Below are 26,227 nucleotides of genomic sequence, written 5' to 3' on the forward strand. Positions count from 1 at the left end.
GCCATTTCCTTTGTGATCGTCTCTGGCCTCCCGCACTCTCTCAGTCTCTGTGTGGGGATTGGGGTAGGCAATCTTTTTAGCCTGTGCCCTTGTGATTGCCAATACTTCTGCCTTCGTAGGTTCTATGTTTAGAAGGTGTATGCCAGGCTTCGGGCAATTTGCGTCCTCATGGTCGCCTGGCCCGCACCATCGGCAGAGGTGCTGAGTGTTGGCTTCCTTCGTACAATCACGGGCGAAGTGTCCCCACTGATTGCAGGCCCTACATTGAATCATCGGCCGGCCCTTGGCATCGTACTGGATCCGGTTTTTGTTGTTATTGTTATTATTTCTTCCGCCGCCGCGTCTATTATCCCGGTATCCTCCAGATGATGTCGTTGTGTTAGTCTGCTGGCCCGTACCCGCTGGTGCGAATGTTGTGGCCTGCTCCGTGAACAACACCTGGTTCGTGCTTCGGGTTTTCATATTGTATGGGCACTCCTTGGTGGAGTGTCCCATCATTTGGCAAATCTCACAGAATGCCTTCTTCGGGCAAGTACCCTTTGTGTGTCCATCACTCCTGCAGTCTGTACACCACACTTCAGTTTCTTCCGTCTTACTTGTACTCCCTTTCATGGCCTTAAATTCTCTCAGCATTCGTTCCATGTCCTTCTGGAGCGCGTGTACCTTTTTACCCGATTCGCTACTACTACTGCTCTCTCCGTCAGAATCTTCATCATCGTCAGATGAATATCTATTACTTTTCTTCTTCCTTGATGTTTTGTATTCGCTTTCTAGATCCATCGCCCTGTTATAGGCGTCGTCATATGACGTCGGGGGTAGTGACGCTGTGGTGACTATTTCTGCTTCGTTGTTGGAGGAGTCGACGACAGCGAACCATCCCCCGATCACGGAGATGCGGGCTAACCTTGAGGCTATGCAGAGCTAGCTCACACAGCAGTTTCAGATGACACTGGCACAGCCGGAGGGAGCTGTTTTATTCTCACTGCTCTGCGTCCTACGATGATCTGGCGACACGTAGAAATTTCCGTCGGCCTCTGCACCTTCCGTGACACCTGCTTGGTTCCCCTCGGGCCCCCCCTTCGACAGGTCGTCCTTCGGTAAGTTGCCTCAGCGTCCGTCTACATTCTACTTGCTGCTCCAGAATCAAAGCCCTCTGCGCGGCCTCCCACTCGTTCGTTTCCGGTTTTCTATTCCTATCTTTATTCAATAGGTTTGGCATTAATTGTTGCACATTTCCATAACTCTCAATTCTTAAATCAAAACATGTCTTTTATTAATTCATCTGCTCAAGTACAACTCGTGTCAATGACACTTTTATTTGAAAATAAGAAGTTCACGGTTCAATTCCCTCCTGGCCTGGCGCCATCTCTTTCCGTTTCCCGTCAGCTGTTCTCTTCGTAGCGTTGCAGGATTTGTTGTCATCGCTCTTCCTGGGCAACCTCCTCCAGGCGGGCCTGTTGTGCCAGCGATACCTGTGCAAGCAACCGGGGGAGGTGGTTCATCAACCGGTTTACTGCCGGGCTAACCTCCAGCGCTGTCCACACGGCACTTGGTGGGATTTCTACCTCCGCCGCTTCTCGTCAAACGTATGTCTGAATGGCTACCTGGAGCAAAATTGAAAATTCTCGCGTTGCCGTGTCTTCTCCTGTGTACAGTTCTGTTCGGGCGTCATCGGCCTCCGGGTTTACTTCACCAACGGGTAGGCCCATTGTGTCTGTGCGCCATCCGTGTCTTCCGTTCCCGAGTTCGTCTAGGCAGCGGCGCCAAATGTTTGCCCTCTCGGATGAATAACTCAAGACATAAAGAACATAACGCAGAATAATGCCATAAATATCAGACAAAGTATATCAGATGTTCCATTCATTATAAGTGTGTTTTACAAGTTACATTCCGGAGTATAAAAGGGTAACAAGGGGGTGCGAGTGCCAACCGTCGCACCGCAACTTCCACCCCTCGGTTGCCAACTAACCAAAACAATTACACATAATTAACTAATGTTATTCCCATGTACAATAATGCCGCCAACAAGTGAGTCCTCCAAAACGATAACATATGTGGAATTTCATGATGCATTGCAGATCTATCATGATTCATAACACATCATCTCTCTTGGAGTTGGGAGATTGGAACTAGCCAGAAGGCCAATTTCTAGAAGGGCTCTTGAAATGGTTATCATCATTTATGAGAACATAAAGATCTTAAAGAAGCAAGGAAGACTTTGATGACATTTTGGAGGAAAACAGCAATAGTTTACACTGTCCAGCAATCTTTGGGTCTGTCAAATGGAAAGAATTCCCCATCACGGGGGTCTGGGAGGATCAAAAGCTTAGTCTAATTTATGAGAACATAAAGATCTTAAAGAAGCAAAAGAAGATATTGATGGAGTTTGGAGGAAAACAGTAACGGTTTACACTGTCCAGCATCAGTCTTTGGGTCTGACTGATGTCAAATGGAAAGAATAACCCATCACGGGGGTCCGGGAGGATCAAAAGCTTATTCTAAAAACAGAATTGGACGGTACAAAAACTTCCGTTTGTGAAGAGGAAAACATTATAAGGTGGGAAAGTTCAAAATCTTGCTCATATTCAATTACATTGGGCTATTTGACAATTTTAGATCAGCAAGAAAAAAGAGAATGGCCAATCTTGAAATGTTGGAACAAAGCCTACCTTCCAAAGCCTTTGCTTGGCTTGCTTTGCATCAAAAGGTCCTTGTAGGAGAGTGCTTCGAAAAATTGGGTTTCGGTAACTTTTCCAAGTTCATATACTTTGTCTAGATACTGAAGACACTATCGGTCATCTCTTGATTCATTACTCCTTTGTTGTTAAATGTTGGGTGTGGTTGTGTCTGAAATTGAACTAGTATGGTGCTCTTTCGGAAACCTTATTGCAACTATTTCAAAGTTGGCCAACTCCATATCCAAGGCAATTCTCTTAGTGCTCTAGGTGGCTCGTCCGTCTTTATTAATTAGGCATTTTTGAAAAGAGAGAAATCACAAATTTTATCTCAACACAAATCTTTCTATCAAAGATGTTTGGGTAAGAGTGGAAATAACCATCTGTAAAATTATTATGTCAGGAGTTAAGAATCAGTTTTTAAAAAAGCAAGTCTTTTCATCTTAAGATAGAGATATGCTCAAACTTTGGAGCCATCTAAGCCTCCCTCCTGCTCATGGGGTAGTCAAGGTACATTCTTCTCTTCTATTATGAAAGGATACTTGATGGATCCCACATTCTTTAGGTCTCTTTAAATTAAATTTTGATGACATTTCTTCAGAAAATCTAGATGCTTTGGCAGCGAAATGTGTTAAGAGAGCAACTTTGAAGAAGCATAGAGATGGAATTAACAATGAGGTGGAATCACATGCTTTTGCTTTGGGGTTGCAGGTGGTGGTTCTTTGTGCTATCACCTCTTTGTATATAAGGGCGACTCTATCCTGATCCTCAATACCATAAAGAATCAAGAGTTGAGAAATTGGAAAACTGGAAACATTCTCTGAAAAGCATAGTCTCTTCTAGACTCTCTAGATTCAATCTCCATAGGTCATCATTTTAGGGAAGCCAATAGAGTGGCAGAATTTACCAACTTTGGGATTGATTGCATTCAGGATGTTAAAATCAATGGGGGTTTGGTGAGATGGGAAGGTTTGGTGGATATTTGGGATGGTTTTCTTTTGTCTAAACAATGATTCTAGAGGCATTTCCCTCTAGCAGCCATCTCTTTATTATATTGCTCCATCCAGCAAAGACAGCTCGCACACTTGGCACAAGTATGAATTGGGATTTAGTGTTTCCTTTTTACATTTATTCCAAACTTTTTCACCTCTTTGGTCATCAGTTTGATTTTCTTTCTGTATATGGACCACAAGTTTCATCTAATTGGTGGAAAGCAAGTAATAGTGTTTTATAGTCCTGTATCAAATGAGCATTTGGAGAACATTTTCTTTGTGCAATCAAGTTCAACAGAAAGTGTAATCAAACAGGTAATTGGCTTTGGTTATTTGGAAGCAGGTATGAGAAGTGGAGATAATTCAAATGTTTCCTCTATGTTTGTGTCTAATTTATTAATGATAAGGATTTGGTTCAATGTTGGTCATTCACTTTGTGAGAAAGGAATTTAGATTTGGTTTTGATAAGGTCGTAGAAGTGCATTATGCCCTCCCTATCAATCATTTTTCAGTTACAGCATATGAATTTAGGGTGCTAGTCTGCATATAGAGATATGGAGGCTATGTTCCTCTTTCTAGCAGGCAAAGTTGAGAAATGAAGAAATGTATGGCGAAAGGCAGGGGTAGCTTTGGGTCAGATGTTGATCTAACATGGTTAAAAATTCTTTTATATGCTCCTTCGTATGTGGAAAGCACTTGGATAAAGAGAGAAAAATGGGCAATCAAGTTTCTCATCTAGACTACACAAGTGGTTGATGCTTTGGGTGGAGCTTCTGCTTCAAGAGCTCAAGGAAAGGAAGAAAATTCAACTTATGTTGAATAGGTTTGTCTATCAAAGATCATAGCATGGTAGTATGTAGTGATGGATGCTTACAAACTACTATATGCGATGGTCTATCTTTTGTATTCCTTCATTAAGGGTGGTGAACTGTGAATTTTGGTTTCAGTTTTTTGGATATCATATTATATGAAAAGGAAGATGACCACAAGTCCCTCATTTTTATGTATCAAAAGAAAGAGTAAAATTGAAGAACTAAATTGTTAGTAAAAAGAAGGAGAGAATGTCACTAACAATAAAGAGCAAGTACAAGATATAAATGTCTATTTTTTCCTCCTTAGGATTTTACTTGTAGTACATGGCCTAAAATTTGTATTAAATCACCTAAGGTCATAAAGATATTATGAATATCATTGTCTAAGTTTGTGTTCTATGTTTAGGCGGAGTACAAACTACTGTTAAATGTTGATTAAATCTTTATCAATTGAGTGGTTAGTGATTTGGTGGTGAAAGCAGTCTTTAGTCGATCTTCAGGTTCGACTAGAACTTGGTTGTATCCTGAATATCCATCTAGAAAGGACATCATCTGCGATCCATTGACAATCTGCAACACTTCATCTAATGATGGTAGCGGATAATTATCTTTCTCTGATGCTCGGTTGAGATTTCTGAAATCAACACACAATCTGATTTCTCCACTTTTCTTTCTAACAGGTACCAGGTTGGCGACCCACGTCGAATGTCTTACTGGGAAGATGATCTTGGCTGTGAGTAACTTCTTCACTTCTTGGTATATCAGTGGTTCCAATAGAGGATTAACCGGTCTTTGTCTCTGCCTGAATGGCTTGCTTCCTGGTTTCAATGGGATTGTGTGAGTAATAATTGCAGTGTCATATGTCTTAAGATCTTCATAACTCCATGCGATGACATCTGGGAAGTCCCTCATATTTTTCAGGATTCCATCTCTTTCAGTCGCTGTGCAGGACTTACCAATGAATACGTTCTTGGTTTGTATCTCATCACCTAGATTGATCGTGTCGCACATGTTTCCTTCCGAACTGTGGTTCTTCTTTTCTTTTAACTTGTCAGGATCAAAAATCCTTTCTAATTCAACCATTCCTTTTGGAATAGTGTTTGTCTTTAAATTCAGGACACCTTCAGCATCGAATTCGGCTTCACCCCCTTCATCTTCATCAATGATCTGTGTTAAGAAGACGTCCGTATTGGTTAGGAAGTCCAAAATATGCTTGTCATCTTCGAAAACTTGAAAATTGGTAATGTTGTCTGGGACTGAAGGGACTGATACTAACTCGACCGTGAACTTCTTCAATCCTTCCATTGCTAATGGTATCAATGAACTGGCGGCCTGTGCAAGGGAATTAGCCACTTGATTCTGGTGTCTATATATAGAGTTGATATTGAAAGCTTCAAAACTTTCAATGAGATCCCAGACTCGATTTCTGTATTTGGTCAATCTTTTATCATGGCAAACATACTGCTTCCTGATTTGCCTTACGGCAATTTCTGAGTCTCCATATACTTGCAGTATTTTCGCCCCCTTTTGGATGGCTAATAATAATCCATGAATCAAGGATTCATATTCAGCTACGTTGTTGGTACAAGGAAATTGTAATCTGTGAGCGGCAAGATAAGTTTCTCCTGTTGGACTAATTAATTCGTAACCAGCTCCAGATCCTTGTTTAGATTTAGATCCGTCGAACCTTAATGTCCATATTTGATTTTCTTGTTTTTCTGTTTCTGGGCCTTCCTGACTTTCAGACGATGTATCGGATAAAACTTTATCTTCCATAGAACTCTCGGTCTCTGTAGAGCTTTCATTCTCTGAATCTTGAATTTCTTCCAGGATTAGTGTCTGCGGGGCTCTTTTGTATACTTGCTCCAATGCGGTCTGGCATAAAGCACAAGATAATTCTGAGTGGACGGCATTGTGAATTCTACACCAATTTGGAAGAAGCAAATCTCGGACGGACTTCAAATTGCCAAGTTGCACACTTTGTTGGATGTTTCTATGTACGAACCTCCTGAAATTTTCAAACATCCCTTCATCTTCTTGATCGGAACCTTGATCGCTTTCAATGACCACCTCTGTCGATTCTATCACTTCTTGTTGACTATCTTCATCTTGTACGCTTTGTATCATCAAGACTTCCTCCACTTTGGGCTTGTATGTCCCCAGGTCGGACTCCAAAAACAGGACTTCATTGTCTTCCCCATATTCGGTTATCATCAATCTCAACCTTGGAGTGCTATCAATTTTGATCTGGTTCAGGACTCCTCTCCATGGTAGCCACATGTGTGCGAAATCAGTCGATACATATCCATTCAATTTTCGCGACCAATCTCGACTTAGGAGCATTCCGTATGAATCTGGAATATCCACCACTGAAATATCTATGAAGTTCTGGACTCTTGGATCTGCGGCCAATTGCATATGTATGTTGTTCAACTCGCCCATGACTGGAACTTCTGTCTTGTCAAGCTGAGTGACTTTTCTCTTGGTAGGAGCGGGAGTTATACCTAGTCTTTGACAAACAGCCAGGGGCATCACGTTGCTTGAAGCTCCGGAATCATAAAGGCAATTGTGCAGTAATTTTCCAAAGATTCTAACTGATAACAGGAACGGGGCCGGTTCGTCTTTTCCTTGAGAAGGGCCTGAGGTCTCCTCACTTGGTTCCTGATGTTTGACTTCATTAATCTTTGAATGATCGTCCTTTGCTGGGTTCTCCTCTTTTGAGTGATTAGCTTTGTTTGTAGATTTTCCTTTCTTGACTACATCTTTCTTGATTGAGACTTCCTTTTCTGGAAGAGTCTGATTAGTAGCGAGGCCTTCCTTGATGGTGGGCTGAGTCTTCTTAGTTTCGCCCCTTTTGAGTAATACTTTTCCTTCCAACATATCTTCCTTTTTAGCTGGGAAGGTTATGGTCTGGACCATGCATTCATTCTGTTCGGACTGCCCTTGGTCAGCGGCTTCCTCTTGGGTCACATTAATAGTGGCTTGAACATTTGACCTAGCTGTACTAGACTCACTTAGGCTATTGATCACTGCATCCTTGATTTCTGAAACTTTGAGCAACTCATAGAGTGGTCGACTCACTTTAACTCTTTTAAGTTCATCCAACACCAACGCGGCCAACCTTTTCATTTCATTACCCGCGGGAGGTGCAATATTTCTTTGTTTGTATTCTTGTGTGTTCTGCGGGTACTCCGGAATGTTGCTGGCTTGGGGATCTGGCGGAGTAGAGAAATTATTTGGAGGGATCGATGTAGTTAAAGGTTCTTGGTTTCTTTGACTTCTGTGATAGACTCTCTGGTTCATACCTCCTGATGATTGGTGAAACACCTCCTTTATTCCTTCTACCAGGACACTGTCGTTCAATGGTGGAAAATAATACTCTGAATCCTCTACAGGTCCATTTGCAGATGCAGGTGGGAATTGAGATCCTGGTGGTACCATCGGTCCATTAGCTGACTCTGGTGGAAATCTTCCATTTTGTACTTGACTAATTTCTTCTTGTGAATACTTGCAGGTTTCCACAATCATGGCTTGACCATATTGCGTGGTTGGAACAATTTCGTATCCTGTCGTGGGAGGATTTTCAGGTGGATTAGTGGTGCGCATCTCTTGTTGGAAAATGTCAGCCGCGATCTTGAACTCAGGACACTGCAACTCGGAATGTTGGTTCGTATTGTGGAGTTTGCACCAACTGGACAAGGCTGCTTCGGCTAAAAACACTTTGCTTGTAGAAGGATTTTCTTGATTTTGCGAATTTGGTGGATTGTCTAGAGGCGTCACCACATTTCCATTGTTGGGAGCTGTATTCCAAGGTCTCCTCTGGAAACCTTGGTTATTATTTCCTTGATAATTATTTCTGAAACCTTGATTGTTGTTTCCTTGGAAATTTTGGTTGTGATTTATCCTTTGCATGCTTTGGAGTTGATTATTCTGGTTCCTCAGGTGGGTCACCTCAGTTGATAGCCTCTTGACTTGCTCAATCAACTCTTTCATTTCGTCTTTCTCTTCTTGTGTCCTTGACAAACTTGTGGCATTTTGCAAGTACACAGGTTGTGCGGGTGGAGCTTGAGAAATTGGAGCTCCTGGGTGAAGGACCAACTGATTTGTCGGCTGCACGGTTGGATATGTTGCTTGCGGAATTGGATTCATGACTGGAGTTTGGTTGGCCAAGGCCGTACCAACTGCCTGCATCTGGTTCGGTGCTGCGACAGGTCCCATGTGAAGAAGTGGCCCAGTGATATTCTGTCCCATGTGCTTACTTACTTCAATAGCTTTTGCATAGGCCGCATTTAGATCATTCGGAGTCGGATGCGTCCTTACGAACATAGCTGTGAGATGATCTAAGGCTCCATAATAAATTTCTCTTGGATCTGCAATAAGATAAGGAGGACGTAGCATTGTGTATGCGCGGTGAAATCTGTTGTTGAAGGAAGTAATGGGTTCATGTTCTCTCCTTCGGACCTCTACAAATTGTCTATATAACTCAGCTGGTGTAGTTGAGATACCAAATTTAGCAATGAATGCATCTTTCATCGCGTCCCAAGTCCTGATGGACCCTGTAGGCAAATGAATGAACCAAAAGTATGCCTCTTCTCCCAATGAGTAGGGAAAAAGCCTACATGCCACATCTCCGTATTCAATTTGTCTGTTACGAAGAAGGTCCTCGAACATCTTGATATGATCTTCTGCCGTGCGATGGAAATCACTGACATTGAACTTGGAACAAAAGTGCTCTGGATTCTTCGGCATATCATGATAAATTGCAAACTCCAACGGTGATGGGTTGTTGACTAGCCAAGTCGCACCATTGAGTATATGAGGAGGAGGAGGTGGAGGTGGAGCACGTTGAGCCATCGTACTTTTTGAAGCTGAACTTGATGAACTAGCTTGGCCTTTTGTTTGAGAAATTGCCTGGATACTGGATTGGATCGCCGCTTGTACTTGTTCTTGAAGAATTTGTGATGACTCAGGAGATCCTTCCAATCTTAATTCGAACTCTTTGGGAGTGTCTTCTCTCTTAGCTCGCTTTGCTTTGGAAGTAAATTGAAGTTCGCTTAGATTCTTGATGCCTGGTGTGGACCTCAACAACCTTTGATGTTTCTCGGGCGAGAATGAACCAATGCGATCCAGCGTGAAGTCTTGTGAAGATTATTGTGGGTTCCTTTGATTGCGAAGTTCTCTAGCTATGACCCTTCGATGTTCTTCGGCTCTATCTTCCTCTTGTTCCAAGATAATTCTGACTCTGTTATACTCAACTTCACTTCTCCTTGCGTTCCACGCTACTTGATTCAATCCTGAAATGATATCTTCCTGGGTATTGCCTATCTGCAAATTTGGTCGTACCACTTGATTCAATCCTTCATGTGGCAACACCATCGTACTTCATGATCACTTTTGCAATGTATTTCCCTTCAAAATCTTTGCTTTCAGAAATTCGGAAAACTGCCCTCCTTCTAGCGCCAATTCTGTTGAGCGCAGGAGGAGGGACAAAAGTCTTGCACAACTCCTTGCGAATGTGATTATCTATGAACAGCTTGATAATGATCGAGGCATGATAGTACAGCCCTCCTTCTAGCGCCAATTATGTTGACGTGTATTTTATACACCATCATACACAGAATAAAATACCAATAGGCATCTTATCCTCTCTTGAGAAAAAGCCTCTAACTGCTGAAGATTCGCATAAAGGATCAGTTAGGAAGACTCCAAGGTTCTGGTTAGTAGGGTCTCTACGTGTGGACAAGCTTCCAGCGGTATGATGTGATTTGCTGTTTCCTTCAAAGGGTCTTACGCATTCCGAAAGTTCAAGATTTTACTAAACTAAAGAAACTATTCAAAAATAACAAAAGAGTAGGGTTTGAAAGAGGTCTAATCTAGTCTAACCCTAAGAATGACTTCGTGTAGACAAGACTTGGCAAGATTCAACCAATTTCAATTTTGCCATAAGATAACAACTCTATTGAAATTGATGCGATCTTCTAAGGTAACAAAATGATATTCAATGCATCAAAGATCAAAGACACTACCACGAAGGTACATATCCAAGATACAATAATGATTGAAGATTAAGGGACTCAAAGTATTCTCCAGTCGACCACGCAAGGCATTCCTACAATCAGCAAGAAGCTAGTGGTATGGAAAGTGAATCCTACCAAAAATCAAGTCTCACACTATATCCTTCAAATTAACACACTACTTTGATTGAGCATGATTCAAGTAGATTAAACAACCATGAAGATAACCAAGAAAGTTGCAACAAAACACCATAACTTCAATATTTTATTGATTTCCAAGTCATCATGTACAACAATTGCTTGAATTCCTCTCTTCAAAACTCAATCTTGCTACAAAATAAAATTGCTTCTAACTCTAATCTCTCTAATACAATAAACTCTCTGATATCTAACCATTACCAAATGAAATGAAAAATGGGGGTATAAATAGCATCCCCAATTACAATGAAAGGTCCAGATCGAAAGTAGATCAACGGTCAAGATCATGACACCTAAACCCTAATTAGGGTTTGTTACAAATGGCCTCCTTTTTACTGAACAATATTAAATACATAGCCAAATATTAAATTTGGCACAAAAATCTAGGAGACATAAACCAATGACAAATAAGATGCCATGTCATCTATAACAACCTTTCATCTAGAATCTTATTCCCTTTCCAATGTTCTTTTTTGGCATATGCAATGAATCTTGTCACGATTCCTTCGATTTCTGCAATTGGAATCTCGGGAAGATTCTTCATACTCTCTTCCAAGTGGATGACCTGATCGAATGCATCTAGAAGAGCTGCGTCCCAAGTAGATTCAAGTTCCTTTGTTCTTTCAATCAGGAGCATGGTGGCAAACATTTGATCATATTGCTCATCTGTAACATTTGCGTCCTTGCAAAAGATGACCTCGATTCTATCCTCTAATTCCTGCATATCCACATCTGTCTCGACCTCGATCCTTCTGCCAAGAATGGTACGAAGTACCTCAAATACTCTGTCCTGGATCGGATTGATCACCTCCTCAACTTGGCCACATCTAACACTGATGTCCTCGAAGAAAACACTCTTCATATGTAGTAAGGTGAAACAAACTGTGAGATTCTCCATCCAAGATCTTCTCTTGCGCTAAAACTTTCCTTGATGTGTGTCTAATTACCTTCAAGACAGGAATGATGACATCTTTGGTATGGGCAAATGCAGCTACTGTTATCATCAAATTGTGGATTATCTCAAGAACTTGGATAGCTTGATGAATAATCTTCATCATCCTTGTTACAAATTCTATGGCCACTGTATGAGATTTATCCATCCAAGTACTTGTACGTTGGACCATGTTCCTGAATCTTTCTGCCTCATTGATTGATTGAAGTGGAAGTGCTTGCACTGGTGATCTAGTTGGATCCTGACGTCCCAAAGGTTCATTGATGTGACTGAAATATGTCCTCCATGCACCGACCTCTCTCTCAAGCTTTCTATTCTTCTCCATTTCTTCTCTAAGCTTGTCTTTTAATGCTTCAAATGAGTCGGTAGCATCATCTAGTGTCTGCTCTGCTGTAGAGGGTCCTAGCTCAAATGTCTGTATATCATATTCCTCTGCTAGGATCTCACCTTCATATTTGTCTACTGCCGGTGTAGCTATCTGCAGTTTTCTGGATCCAGTCTCATCTCGAATCATCTTGGACATCTTGGTAGCCTTTCTCTTCTCTGTTACTTCGTGTGAACGTCCAACAAGGCTCTCTAAATCAATTGCACTGTCCTCGTCCTCTACTACGATCACCTTGGTTAATCTTTCCTTCAACCAATCTGGGATAATCGATCTTGTTTCTTGAACTTGAATCTCTTTGTGCACTATTTCTTCTTGTCTGGGAGGAGATGTCATTTCATTGTCTTCTTTATCTTCATCTAACTCATAGTCCTGGAGAGATCCATCTGGTGAACCATGCTGTGCCTGTCCTCCTTCCTGCCTGTCATTCTGTACCATAGACTCCATGGATTCTTCCACTTGAATTGTTCTCTTCTCAGGTCTAGAAGAAGTACCGGATGATCGATCTCTGTTAGCCTCTTGTTTCTTCTTGGAAGATTCTCTCTTTCCAGGTCTCTCTTTCCTCTTCGAACCTCTTGGATGGAGATTGCCCTCACTGGCACATCGAAGGTTACCTTCACCTGAAATTCTAGGATTAGGATTGCCTTCACTCACACTAGCTCCACCTTCGGCTGGTTTCTCTTCCAAAGTGAAAGTCATAGCTATGCCTTGTTCTCTCAACTTCTGATGTTGTATGTCAACCCATCTGCGAGTACAAGACAAGACTGGTGCCATCAAAGTATCTAGATCCATGACCTTGGGCTCATTCCAATCTAACCTTATTGTTTTGCTTTCTCGATCATAGGAAGACTGGATATGTCTGCCACTGTCCTGAGCTTGGTCGGCCACTCTGTAAATCCTGCATTTCCTGATGAAATCCAAAGGCAATCTAGAATGCATTTTTCGTTTCACTTCAAGATCATCTAAGAGATTCATCATAAAATCTTCTATTTGGTACTCATGCCTAAACTTTCTGCCGACTGTCTCCTCTAAATGCCCATGTGGATCAAAGCTTTCTCTCAAAGCAAAAGATAGAAAAGAATACAAGGCTAACTCCTTCTCTGCGTCATCCATGGCTAAAGCATTAGGACATACCTCAACTGAATTGCCCAAAATGATGGGTATTGGAACTCCATTCTAATGTCTGTGTCTGAATGCCCTTGCATATGCTGCCAACTGTCTTGTTACTTCAAGTAACACAATTCTGTCTGTCGGATATCTCGGCAACATGTATGGAGGTAAAGGACATCCATGCACCCTAATATAAGTGAACTTGGGAAACTGAATGAACCAAGCACCGTACCTCTTTATGAATTCCTGTGCATCCTGAGATAACCTGTTGTGAATTCCACCTTGCAACGTCCTTGTGATGTGCATCGTGAAGGTATCATTAACTAGCTTGTAGTTGCTCCCTGGCGGATGATGCAAGTAGGCATAGGAATCACAAGCTCTGACCTCGCCGGGTCCTCTTCCAATCACTCCTCTGTGAGGTAGTCCTGCGTATTCGACACTCCTGATCAAGGCATAGATGACGTATGAACTCATGTGGAAGGTCTTGGTAGCCTTGAGTCTTCTCAACTGTACGTCCAAGCAATGGCTAATCATCCTAGCCCAATGTATGGTACCTTTCCCTTGAACGATCACCTGGATGAAGTAGAACATCCACTTCTCAAAATAGAAGGCATGAGGGGCTCCTGTAACTCGGTTGAGCATAGTAATCAAATCTCTGTACTCCTCCTGGAAATCAATCCTGTGCAGTGTGTTCGGGATCTTGCTTAGACGGGGACGGCTCTTGAGTAGCCAGTTCTTATTGATAATGCTTAGACAAGCATCTGGATCATCTTCGTACATTGATCTGGCTCCTTCTAAGCTCTTATATATCATGTCCCTATGCTCTGGAAGATGGAAAGCTTCACTTATAGCTTCCTCTGAAAGGTACGCCAAAGTGTTTCCCTCATTGGATACGATCGTTCTGGACTGTGGATCATAGTGACGAGCACACTCGATCATCAACTCATGGCACTAAATAGCTGGAGGAAAGCCGGCCGCCTTAATGATACCACTCTCGATTATTCTCCGGGCGACAGGTGATGGTTTGCCAATGTAAGGGACCTCTCGAAATTTCTTCGTGCTAAAGTTGCCTAAGTTTGTATCTCCAATGTTGCTCCACTTGGACACGATCTTAGTCTCCACTTCTTCGGTCTTCTGATCTTCTTTCATGAGAGCTGAACGACTGGTGGATGCTCCCGCCTTCGGGGTTGCCATACCTACACAACATTTCATAATGAGAAGCTAGATTTTGCAATAAATAACATAGATTAGAGAATATTTTAGGAAACTTCATGATAAGTCTTTGAGTTATCATTTCCTAAAATAAAACGATTGAGCTAGGAATTCAAAATTCAAAATTTCAAAATTCAAAATTTAAGCTATGACGATTTAAAACTTAAAACAATAAAACCAAATCGCCATACCTCACGAAAGAGCTAACTCTAGAATGCAAAATGAACAAAATTCGCCTAGGCAAAATTGACGTTACAAGGCCTTCAACGTGATCTCTCTTCAAATAGCAATTTCGCCACCTTTGGAGATGCCCTTGACGTGATCTCCTTTAAATGATCGATCCTTTATCAATTCGCTTAAGTGAAAACCAAGTTCGCACCTCCTTGGATGATGTTTGCGCCTTCCTTTGGATATGAATTCGCACCCCCTAACTTGAAATGAAATTCGCACTTGAACTCAATTTCGCACTTCTCCCTTTGTCTTCCAAATCGCATGTGAAATGGCAAAAAATGATAATGTGAAAATGAAGATTTTCACCCTCCTTTTATAGCGCTTACCTCTCACCCCCATATAGGCCGACTTGGTAAATAATAAGGCAATTTAAACGATTTTTTAAACAAATAACAAAGCCGACCTTTATATACCAAGCGCAATATTTAATTTTTATTAATAATTTAACAATTAATTATTAAATGCCTTCATTTTTAATTAATAGACTTCGATTTTTACAAGGCAAAATAATAAAATAATACCAAGCGCAATATTTAAATGCCATTTAATTGAATTTTCAAAACATATCGAATTTTAGCATTTAAAATAAATTCAAAAATATTTGTTTTGGGCGCCAAAATTTGAAAATGAAATATACATACCTCATCGCCCTGGTCCCTGACTGAGGGACAGGAGCGATCCATCAATTTGGTCTTGATCTTTGCATTTTTGACGTCCAAAGTCTTCATCTCCACGTTCAAATCGACATTTTAGCTGGGTCCTTCGAGTTTGATTGACTTGTTTGTGCGAAGGAATGTCTTTAAATGTGATATCGCCCTGGTCCCTTGGAGAGGGACAGGAGCGATCCTTGTCTTCTAGCTTGAAATTCATCGTTTTTGATTCTAACTCTTCGTTCATTACCTTCCAAATGGCGTTTTAGACCCTTTGCAACTTGTTTTGTTATGATCTTCGAAGGATAATAGGTGTTTTGGCAAATATCGCCCTGGTCCCTTGGAGAGGGACAGGAGCGATCCTCATAATTTCTCCTTGACCTTTGTAAATTCGAGCCTCAATCGTCTTTGTGAAGGACAAACAATGCTATTCTTTCATTCCATGCTCATTTCGCTTGAATTCCACAAGACATTTAAACGTTGGAAGGATCATCGCCCTTGTCCCTTGGAGAAGGACAGGAGCGATCCATGTGTCTTGGCTCAAATTTGCAAACTTTTGATCTTGGTTCTTTGTTCATTGCCATTGAAATAGCGTCCTTGATATTGCCTATCCTTGCCTTGTCTTGGTTTTGACGGGACATGAGTGTTTTAGTAAAAATCGCTTTGGTCCTTGTCCAAAGGACAGGAGCGATATAGGCCTTTTGTACAAATTGGTAGCATTTTAACGTTCAACACCTTGGTATATGACCTTCAAAGGACGCCTTGAACCTTTTACGACCTTGTAAAGTCTTGACTTAACGTGATTTTTGCATGAATTGGCCAATATATTCAATATCGCTCTGGTCCCTCCCTGAGGGACAGGAGCGAACTGGGGGTCTTGATGTAATTCGTTCAATGTTGACGACCCTTGATGCTTTGTGCTTGATGGAGATGCCTTAAGACGTCCTTGCCACCTTGTTCTCCGTCTTAGAAAGTCCTGAATTTGGAGGAACGATAGTATAATCATTATATCGCCCTGGTCCCTTGGAGAGGGACAGGAGCGATCCTGGCCTTGTGGGCTTCATTTCACTTTATCATCTTCAAAAACTATCTTCAACGGATTCGTAATGTTCCATTCCATTCACCCATGCCTTGGGGTCCATTCAAATTGAGCAAGAAAATCATCTAAAGTAAAAATCGCTCTGGTCCCTCCCTGAGGGACGGGAGCGAACTTAGGTATTTAGGTCCCTTGTTGACGTTTCATAATCTTCAATTTATCTTCAACGGGTTCAACTCACCTCCTTTCTTGCCTTCAAACTTATAACTTGCTTGATTTCTGCCGGAATTTTGCCTTATGAAGAACTTCGCTATGGTCCCTTTGAGAGGGACGGGAACTACAAAGAACTTCGCCCTGGTCCCTGACTGAGGGACAGGAGCGATTTTGGCATTTTGGGTCATTCTTCTTCACGACGGCACCTCAAGTTATATTCATTTGGTAAAACATATCTCCTTGGACCTCTTCAAATCGTCAAATCATTAAAATCCTGCAAGTACAAGGCAAAATTTGATTTGTAGCTCCGGTCCTTCACTGAGGGACAGGAGCGATTTTGCTCTTACAGGTCAAAATAACATGATTTCACAAGTTTAATCACTTCACAAGGCGAAAACAAATCATTCCCCATGCCCGGGATCAAAAATCAAAAAAGTCAAAATTTGGTCAAAATTACTCATTTGGACAAAAATTCACACTTCATCTTCAACACTTAGACAAATTTAAGCTCTGCACTCAAAAAAAATTCCAATTGAAAATAGATCATTTTGGCGAAATCATTGCATTCAAAATTGCATCCTACAAAAGGAAGCTCAAAAGCTCTCAAAACTGACTGGATTCTGGCCTGAAAAGACGGCAATTAAAACCCTAAGGCTTGACCCTAAATCCAGACAATTGACTGACTAACAAAACCCTAAAAGCGAAGCGAAAAGCGAGCGAAAAACGAGCAAAAAAAAGGGGGTCCCCATTTCAAATGGGGTGATGTGTGAAATGGTCACAACAGGGAGGAGGAGAGAAGATAGGAGATATTAATAATCTGGCAGTATCGATCAGATCAGATCAGAACTGTTATTGAGTTACAGGCAGTAACATCCTTGTCCGGGTGGAAGTTTATATATATCTTTTTTATTCCTGTTTTGGAAGAGCTGAAGAGAGACGGGCCAAAGACCCGTCATCAGATACACACAGCAATTAGTGGAACATCAGAAAATGCCCCTCATTCTAGCAGATATTCACCGTTAATATCAGACATTGCGAATTGTACGATCATTGCAAGTAATTTGATTCATATCAGAAACAGCAATCAATATTGCCATAGACAATAATAACTTATATCTCACTGCAGATACAAGTATATCAATTCAATTCATTCAAGTATACTCTTAATTATATAAATCAGAAATAACCAGTAACATTGAAAGTGTCATTTTATATAAATTTGTCTTTATATTATCAATTATGTAAGTCATAAGAAAAATCAGAATCATCAGAGGATATCGAACATGAAGGAGGATATAATTAAAATGCCAATATGGTGCGATTAGGAAGATACGATTACATACAGCAAGTATATTATTATGCAACACTTAAAAGGTTGTGATTTATTAATGCATCATAATCATTAAGAGCACCCATAGTTACAATATAATATTAATAACTCTAAGCTTAATAAAAAGTAACTTGATGAAAGACGTGTCCCTTGTGAGGGGATTTATAAGGGGATTTGAGGAGTTTTATAATAAGATCTGAGTTGAAATATATAAAGGGAGATATATGAAGATTATGGCATGGTGTATAAGGGAGAACTATCAAGTACATACATTAATTTAAGAAGGAGAAAAATATATATATAAAAGGATAAGCAAGGGAAATAGGAGCAGAAGTCTACAATATAAAAGTACTTATCTCAAGCATATAAATCAGAGAAAGCCATCAAGATAAGTTCCAACTTCCAAAATTATTATTGGCATTATGATTTAAATATTATAGATAAATGTCTTTAGAATCAATGAAATTATATTTGTAAATGTATTACATGGACCAATCAGAGATATGTTCCATGGACCAGCGCTGCCCTAATTGATCAAGGACAAAACCAATGGAATCATGAAATGTTAAGTGTCGTCTTGTCAAAAGGAGAAGGTTCCAAGCCTTTTTTTCCCTCATGACCCCAGAATCCTAGAACCCCCAGGGGTTCCAAGCCTTTTCCTCATGACCCCAAAATCCCGGAACCCCCAGGTTCCATGCTTTTCCCTTCTTGACCCCAGAATCTTGAAACCCCGAGGTTCCAAGCCTTTTCCTCGTGACCCCAGAATCCTAGAACCCCCAGGTTCTCAAACCTTTCTCTTCCTTGAACTCGGAATCCCGAAATTCCTAGTTCTCAAGCCTTTCTCTTCCTTGATCCCGGAATCCCGAAATTCCCAATTCTCAAGCCTTTCTCTTCCTTGAACCCGAAATCCCGAAATTCCCAGTTCTCAAGTCTTTCTCTTCCTCAAACTTGGAATCCCAGAATTCCCAATTCTCAAGCCTTTCTCTTCCTTGAACCTGAATCCCAGAACCCCCAGGTTCCAAGCCTTTTCCTCATGACCTCGGAATCCCAAAACCCCTACGTTCCAAGACTCCTCTCCCCTTGTGGCAGGACCTGACATCCAACTTCCAATGACTTGCAACACTCCCAGATGACATGATCAACACTCAAGGCTCTTAATGCTCCACCAACTTCTGCGACTTTTCTACTTTCATTCATGGAGCTACAGGGGCGCATTTAAAGTTTTTGCGGGGTTGCCATCAAATGGAGTCCAGGGCCCTACTTATTTATGGTTACTTGATGGCCTTCATGTCAGAACTGCATGCTCTGACTTTGGAATGTCAAGCAATCCACCTTCTAGAGGTACTTTTTTCTTGGGGTTGCCTTGTCAGGGTATGGCCAGGTTACTTGCATACACCATGTCAGGTCTGTGCACCTCCTTGCCTTCCCTAACGGACATTCCTCTGTGCACACCAGGGTCAAGGCTTCCTCTCCTTGACAATTGGTCTCTCCTATGTGACCAGTTTGCTATATATAGGTTGTTAAGCCTCACTGTAAAGGGTTCTCTCCCTGATCGCTTGAGCTAATCTTTGCTCTTTCACTTCTCTTGAAGATTTGTATATTTTCTTGCATTTCTGCAACTGTAAGTTTGGCCATTGGCCTGAGAATGAATTGAAATTATCATTCTTGCCTCCCTTCAACTTATACATGTTGTGTATGTTTTCTTACCTGCATTGTAAGTGTATGTTTTGTGGCTTTCTCTCACGTATATGTTATGTTAACTTGTTTCTGGGTGTGACTTGTGAGAAGTCTTCTCCCCTTTTGACATTCAACAAATTCTAACCTCCATACATGCATTTGGGGTCATTCATGCAACTGAAATTTGTGCATCTCTTGGGTATTTCGATTGATTCTTTGTGTCATTTCTGGGTGGGAAGAGAAACATCTCTTATCTTGGTGCATCAACTCTTTTCATTTAGCATTTCCTTCTTCCCCTTTTCCTCTGCAAGTTGTTAGGATAGGTTTAAAAGTAGAATTTGGAGATTCAACCCCTTTGCGCAAGGTCCCACACTTTGGGGTTGTTTCCATGTTTCACAAGGTTGTTGAGTTGATAGCTCAGCAAGGGTGCAAACTTTTGTAACAACACTTACCTTAGTATTTCTGAATTGTCAAACTCACCTAAGTCCTCATTATTACATCTACTGAACAATCAATATCTTACATCAAAGTGAATGCAAGAAAAAGGTTGCAAATATTATTTTATCAATATTTGATAATATTTGTTCAAACTTGAATGCCATGATAGATATCCACTGTTTAAAATTAAAATAATAAACTCAGGTACTCAATCGAGTTTGACAAATTGATATTGAAATAATTCATTTAATTTTTATGGTGGTTCTATTGATTATGATGCTGCGGTATTCTAGACTTAGTTCCTGCCTTTAGGCTGCAAATATATATATGATTTCTACATTTTTTGTATGAACAAACCCAACCCCAAAAAAAATTTGCCAGATCCACAAACCAAATCAGAACCTGAGCCAGGATCCGAACCAGAACCAGCAACATAAGTTTTAAGTTTTTGCATCTCCTTTCAAACTGAAAGCTTATTATATACCTAAATGTGGGGAACTTTCTGCCATGGACAGACTGTAACCTTGTGCTTGTAAGGGAATGAATAGAGAATAGTTGAGAGTCATTAAAGCATCTGAATGATTCAAATTAACTTACTATTTAAAGGTTGAATTTAAACAGTGATAACTAACTTCTGCCACGATAGCAAGCATGTTAAATTGGCATTTCTAAGATAATTGCAAATGAATCAGCTTTTCATTGGAAGTATTAAGAGTTTCTCTTAATGTCACAACATTAGGTGGAAAAGAAGATTTAACACCGTTGTATCCGGATAGATTTAACAAATTCAAAAATCTGAAAAGACAGTTTAGAAAGATTCTCGATGCATAATATTCTTTGTTTTATAAAAACTTAAAGATGGGCTTTATTAAATCATTATAAATAAATAACTAAATTCTTATGGCAATGTCCAGCAAGTAATATATAGGCCCAGAGAATTTGAGATCATTTGACATTTTAATTCTATTTTGAAATATTGTGAACCACTTTTATATTAGACAAAGAGTGCATCTTCCAAGTCATTTTATATACTTTTATAATAAATATATTTTCATTTTATCTTAAAGTTTTCTTTGGAATGCACTTTTTTCAGAGACCACCTAAATTGCTTTGATGTCGGCCGACCCTAGGAAATTACAATTATCTTTTTAATGTTTATTCGTTCATATTAATTCTAGAGAAGGCTAAAGCAATGTTATGTAGTTTGCATCGCACGAGAAGAAGTTTAAGGAATTGAGCATAGATTACAAGTAAAGTTTTTAGTCCAAAAAACTTACATTGCAGGCTAATTCTGTAGAAAATTTATTTGGAATGCAGTCTTTTCAAAGGCTTTCTAAATCGCTTTGATGTCAGCCCACCCTAGAAAATTGTAATTATCTTTTTAATGTTTATTCCGTCCATATTTATTCCAGAGAAGACGAAGACAATGTTATGCAGTTTGCACCACAAAACGATGAGTTTAAACAATTGAACATGGACTACAGGGACAAATTTTAGTAGAAAAATGTGTATCTCAAGCTAATGCTGTGGAAATCAGCACTAAAACTGATATATGTATAGGATTAAAAGAAAGCTACGGTGAACATGTTTGGAAGTAGTGGAATTTAGAAATAGGAGGTTGAAACCTGGTGAGGGTCCTGCGAGGGAATGATGTAAGCATCCATCTGCAGACCCGGCTTGTGAAAAAGTTGCCTTAGAGCAACGAGCTTTCCATCAGCACCTTCGCTCCTTTTAGATTTGTGCGATGAAGAAGGCCTCGCCACCACTGCTCCGCTACCTGTGGAATTGATGGCACGCACAATAAACGTCCTCTGAGGGGCTGGTCCGCCCTTTCTGAAGCTGCTAGCACCCCTGCTACCACACGAAGCGAAAGGCCCGCAGGACCTCAGCGCCAACACACACGGCCGCTTCCAAATTACTGCTTCCATTTCCCTGTGAATGGCAATGCGTGGAGTCGCCCGCCTGAGCTGGTTCTCTTGTATTATGCTCGAGAAATGTGTCCCCCACGTTGGCAGGGAGAGGTCACAAACTCCACCTCAAATGGAGCTGGTTAAAAGTGGGATTTTGAGAATGGAATTTCTCTGTTGATGTTTATAAGGTTAAAGATGGTTTAAAAGATACTATATTTTATTAGTTTTGTTTTTAGAGTGTTAAAAAGTTTAATTTTTTTTTTAATTTTTTTAAATAAATCCTTTAGTGAAGTTGTTAGTGTTTGTATACTTAATTTAATTGTAGTAAGTTTTTTTATTCTAGAATAAAGTTATTTTTTTATTCAAATGTTCCTCACATTTTTATTTAGGTATTTTCTATCTATCTATTTCAAATTGAAGATGGTGTAAGCTAGTTTTCAATTGAGTCGTAAGAACCTTTGCTCTTCAAAATATATTTGTTCATATGTATGCTTTCTATTGATGATTGTAAGGGAGGTTAAATTCATTGAGAGAATGTTTTTTTCTCCTTAATGATTTTTTCCACATAGAAATGGTAATAAAAACCTTACTATAGCTTAAGTGGTCAAAGTTGAAAATACAATAATTCAAGAATAAAATATAATAAAAATAGTTTAGTGTCTATAAGATCAAAGATAACCTATGAGATAGTAGACCCTATCATTTTTGTTTTTTGGAAATGGTGATGTTTTGCTATTTAATTTGATATTGAATACTCTCATTCTCCTAACAATATCTTCCCTAAATAGATCTTCAAATGAAGTTGTTGCTAAATTATTTTTGTACTTGAGTTGGAAGTCATTGTAAGATTTACATTCCAAAATAAAGTATTTTTCTATTTCCACTATCCTAAATATGCAAAAGACAAACTCTTTCTTCATGTACTTTTTTTTTAACACTTTTTGTCTACTTATTCACATTAAAGATGATGCAAGTTGATTCTCAATTGGAATATGAAAATATTGGTTCTTAATAGGCCTTAGTTGATGGTCGCAAGTGATGAACTAAATTCCTCAAGATAATAGTTAGCTAGAGAAATGAGCATAACAAACTGAAGTTTGAGCCCCAAGTATTCTCTATGTGTTGTATTTATACCCCAAAAACAACTAGAAGGATCAAAATTTGGTTTAGAATTTGGTATCTACACTTAAGACATTAATATGAATCATAATATCCATTACACAAGGAACAACATGTTATAGGATGTTCATAAACTTTTTGTATATTAATGTATTAAATCTTAAATTAAATTTTCATCATTCCATTCAATATACTACATCTTCGTATCTTATACATATATCTTTGTGTTAGGATATGCCCCTAAAATATATTCTTTCTTTGAGAGGCCCACTTTGCCTTGAGCTCCACATTCCCTTTGTGATGGTTTATAGTAGGATCTACTGCTATTTTGGATCTCTGCTATGTCGTTTACCATACCAACAATAATATTTCTTCTTTCTCCTTAACTTATTTTCGCACATAGACTTGTAAAACTTATCTACAACAAATGTCTTTATTTATTTGTCATTGTTAGTGCAAAAAGTCAAGTGCATGTATCAATTGTTCACCCACCTACAATTTTATTTCATTGATGATTTCTTTCATTTGCTCAAAATGTCTTTAAAGCCAAAATTGGACCAATGATTTGTCTCCATCTTCTCTTTTTTTTTCAAAAAATCTCAAGGACTCATCACCCAAAGTCCAATTAGATCAATCTAACAATAATTTCCTTGCAGTACGTGATTTCAATTTAAAGTGTTTTTCAAAAAAATAAAGGGTTTTTTATGTCAATGAGCCTAAAGATTAAGGTATAATACACTTAGTGTAGCTTTCTATATTGTTATTTTTATTATTTATTTTAACAAAAAAATTTAGGTCGATAATAAGCATTATTTTATTAATATATAGAAAAAGTACATAACAAAAGTAAAAGTTTCAATTTTTCATCAAAAAACCCTACCCAGCCAGCAACCTCCTCAAAACCCCTACACAGATGTAAAATTTGCACCATTACAGACGCACAGGGCTTGTTTACCCATATACATACATACAAAAAAAAATGTTTATTGGCCGCACAAAAAACCTGAACCTGCTAGGCCATGGCTTACCCATAATTGACAAACAAACAAAAAACCCAAAAAGATAGCTATTGCCCATTAACCGCATAGTACATTGCAGCATCACCCTATCCCGCATGAACCAGCATCAAACGTCTTCACTCCATCCAGCACCTTCCTCTTTCACCCCTACCTTTCCTTTACCCCATCCAAATCCTTTCTTTTCTTCCTCGACTTCACATCCTGCATTCAATTCGGATTTTCCCCTGCCACTCGTCTTTCCACTTCTTTTTCCCTCAAATAAATCTTCAAAGAGTCCCACCCTATCGTAGCCTTTTCTCTCCTCTCATCTTTGTTCACACCAAACGGCCATCTCATGAAAGGGACTAGCTCATGAACCTCGTAGTCAACATCAATTTCCAAACCCTCGTTAACATCAAACCTCGCACCAAGTAAAGCCCACTCCAGAATTGAATTCAACCCACATAACCAGTTGACCTCCACACATTCTTTCAAAACCCACACAATGACATCCTCCTTCTCACCCAATTCATGCCCCCAAGCCATTGCCATTGTAACAATATCCACATTGGTCTTGTATTCAAGTGCATTGTTCTCATGAAACAACCGCCCAAAAGTGTCTCCACAATTTTCAGAAAGGCTCTTTCCCCATATTTGAATATGCATTTCAACCTTTTAGCAGAGATATCCCTCACAAAGGCCAGTTGTTGCCTAGAATTATAAAGTGTGAAGGTGGCCTCCATCTACACAGACATCTATCCACCAACGACTTTGAAACAATGCCCAAACCAACCCTCACCACCTTTATATACCGAATTTGGAAATCCTATCCCATCACATTCGACCATGCTAAAAAATCATTGCCAATTCAAGTGACGACATACTCCCACACATCCACATCATTATTTAAAGGATCTCCAAAATCTTATATTTGTACTTCATTATCATCATGAAAAGACAACACCCAGTTTGAGAGGGTGTTAGCAACCTCATTTTCTTCACGTCATACATGAGTGACGCAATAATCATTAAAAGTTTTTAAAACATGTGTTATGCCATAAATATATTTATTTAGGTGTCACGCTTGAGCTTTCCTTTTCAATATTGCATTTATTATTATCAGAGAATCTCCTTCTACATGTAAATTTTGAATGCCCAATTTCTCCCCCCACTGTACTGCGAGCAAAGTCGCTTGTGCTTCTATGATATTTTTGTACCTATGGACAATTTCTTCACTCTCATGACAATAATATTACCCTTCCAATCTCTAAATACAAACCCTGCCCCTAATACTCCTGGGTTGCCCTTGGAGGCCCCGTCAAAATTTACCTTGTACCAACCCTATTGAGGAGCAATCCATTTCACAATTGATGTATGACTCTCACCCAGATTGACCCGATAAGGTCAATTAACAAGCCTTATTTTAACCATTTTTTATTATCTTAACTTTCTCCTTTTTAAATAGATCTTGTAAAAAAAAATTGTTAAAGCACTTATGTAAATTACTTTAATGTCACTTAGATTTTTCACTCTAAAATGAAGTGTCTCTTACTTAGCTACTTTAACTACGTAAAAATATAACTTATATCATCTAGTTCTTCTTTTTTATATCTTTCATCTACTTATATCTTTACTCTCAAAGTAATATTTGCACCTAAATGGGCTTTTTGGCGATGATCATGCATGGGATCAAATTCATTAAGATGATATTTTTCTCTCTAATATATTTTCTCACGGACTTACATAATTTATCTTTAACAAATATTTTTCTCTTTTTTATTATTTCGACATACATGCAAGTGGGCATTTTATTTCTAAATCTATTTGATGTTTTACTCCATCCAGATATTTTTTATAATGCCTCCCATGTTTGCATTTTGCCATCATTTTTCAAGGAGACTTTCAGTTTTAGCTAAGCTCATCGATGAAGAAGGAGAGTTCAAGTTCAATTCATCTTCAGATATTTTGAAGTCTCTTCTTCTATAAGTCTTCATTCTTTTCTACTCTTTTCTAGTTGCTTTTCCTCTCTGCCCTTTTCTCTTTAGTTGGGCATGAAGCATTGTTACTCATATTTTTTGAGTATTGTAACAACAATAACTCTTTTATTTCTCAATAAAAATAGAAATTTGGACCTATTATAATATCTTCTTTTGTGTGTTATATGGGTGATTGATCTAATTTTTGTGAGTTAATTATGAAACCTCTGTATTTCATGTCTCATTTAAACACCTTTAGATGGAATGCAATTGGTGTATGCAGGTTGTGAGTTGTGTTTATC

General features: G+C 39.4%; 1 protein-coding gene across 2 annotated transcripts in view; it reads right to left on the bottom strand.

Annotated features, from left to right (window-relative positions):
• Window positions 1–22,015, bottom strand: part of LOC131077364 (aminopeptidase P2) — a 345,185-nt gene extending 323,170 nt beyond the window's left edge. The window contains exon 1 of one of the 2 annotated variants that reach the window (XR_009113578.2): window positions 21,548–21,998. Coding sequence is in view for 1 of the 2 variants with exons in the window: in XM_058014849.2 (XP_057870832.2) it covers window positions 21,548–21,850 (303 nt within the window). In the remaining variant the exon portion in view is untranslated. Of the gene's footprint in view, window positions 1–21,547 lie in introns of both variants that reach the window. The other variant, XM_058014849.2, reaches the window with a different exon arrangement.
• Between the last annotated feature and the right edge of the window lie 4,212 nt (window positions 22,016–26,227).

The sequence above is a fragment of the Cryptomeria japonica genome, chromosome 4 (assembly GCF_030272615.1).
Source record: "Cryptomeria japonica chromosome 4, Sugi_1.0, whole genome shotgun sequence".
Classification (NCBI taxonomy): domain Eukaryota; kingdom Viridiplantae; phylum Streptophyta; class Pinopsida; order Cupressales; family Cupressaceae; genus Cryptomeria; species Cryptomeria japonica.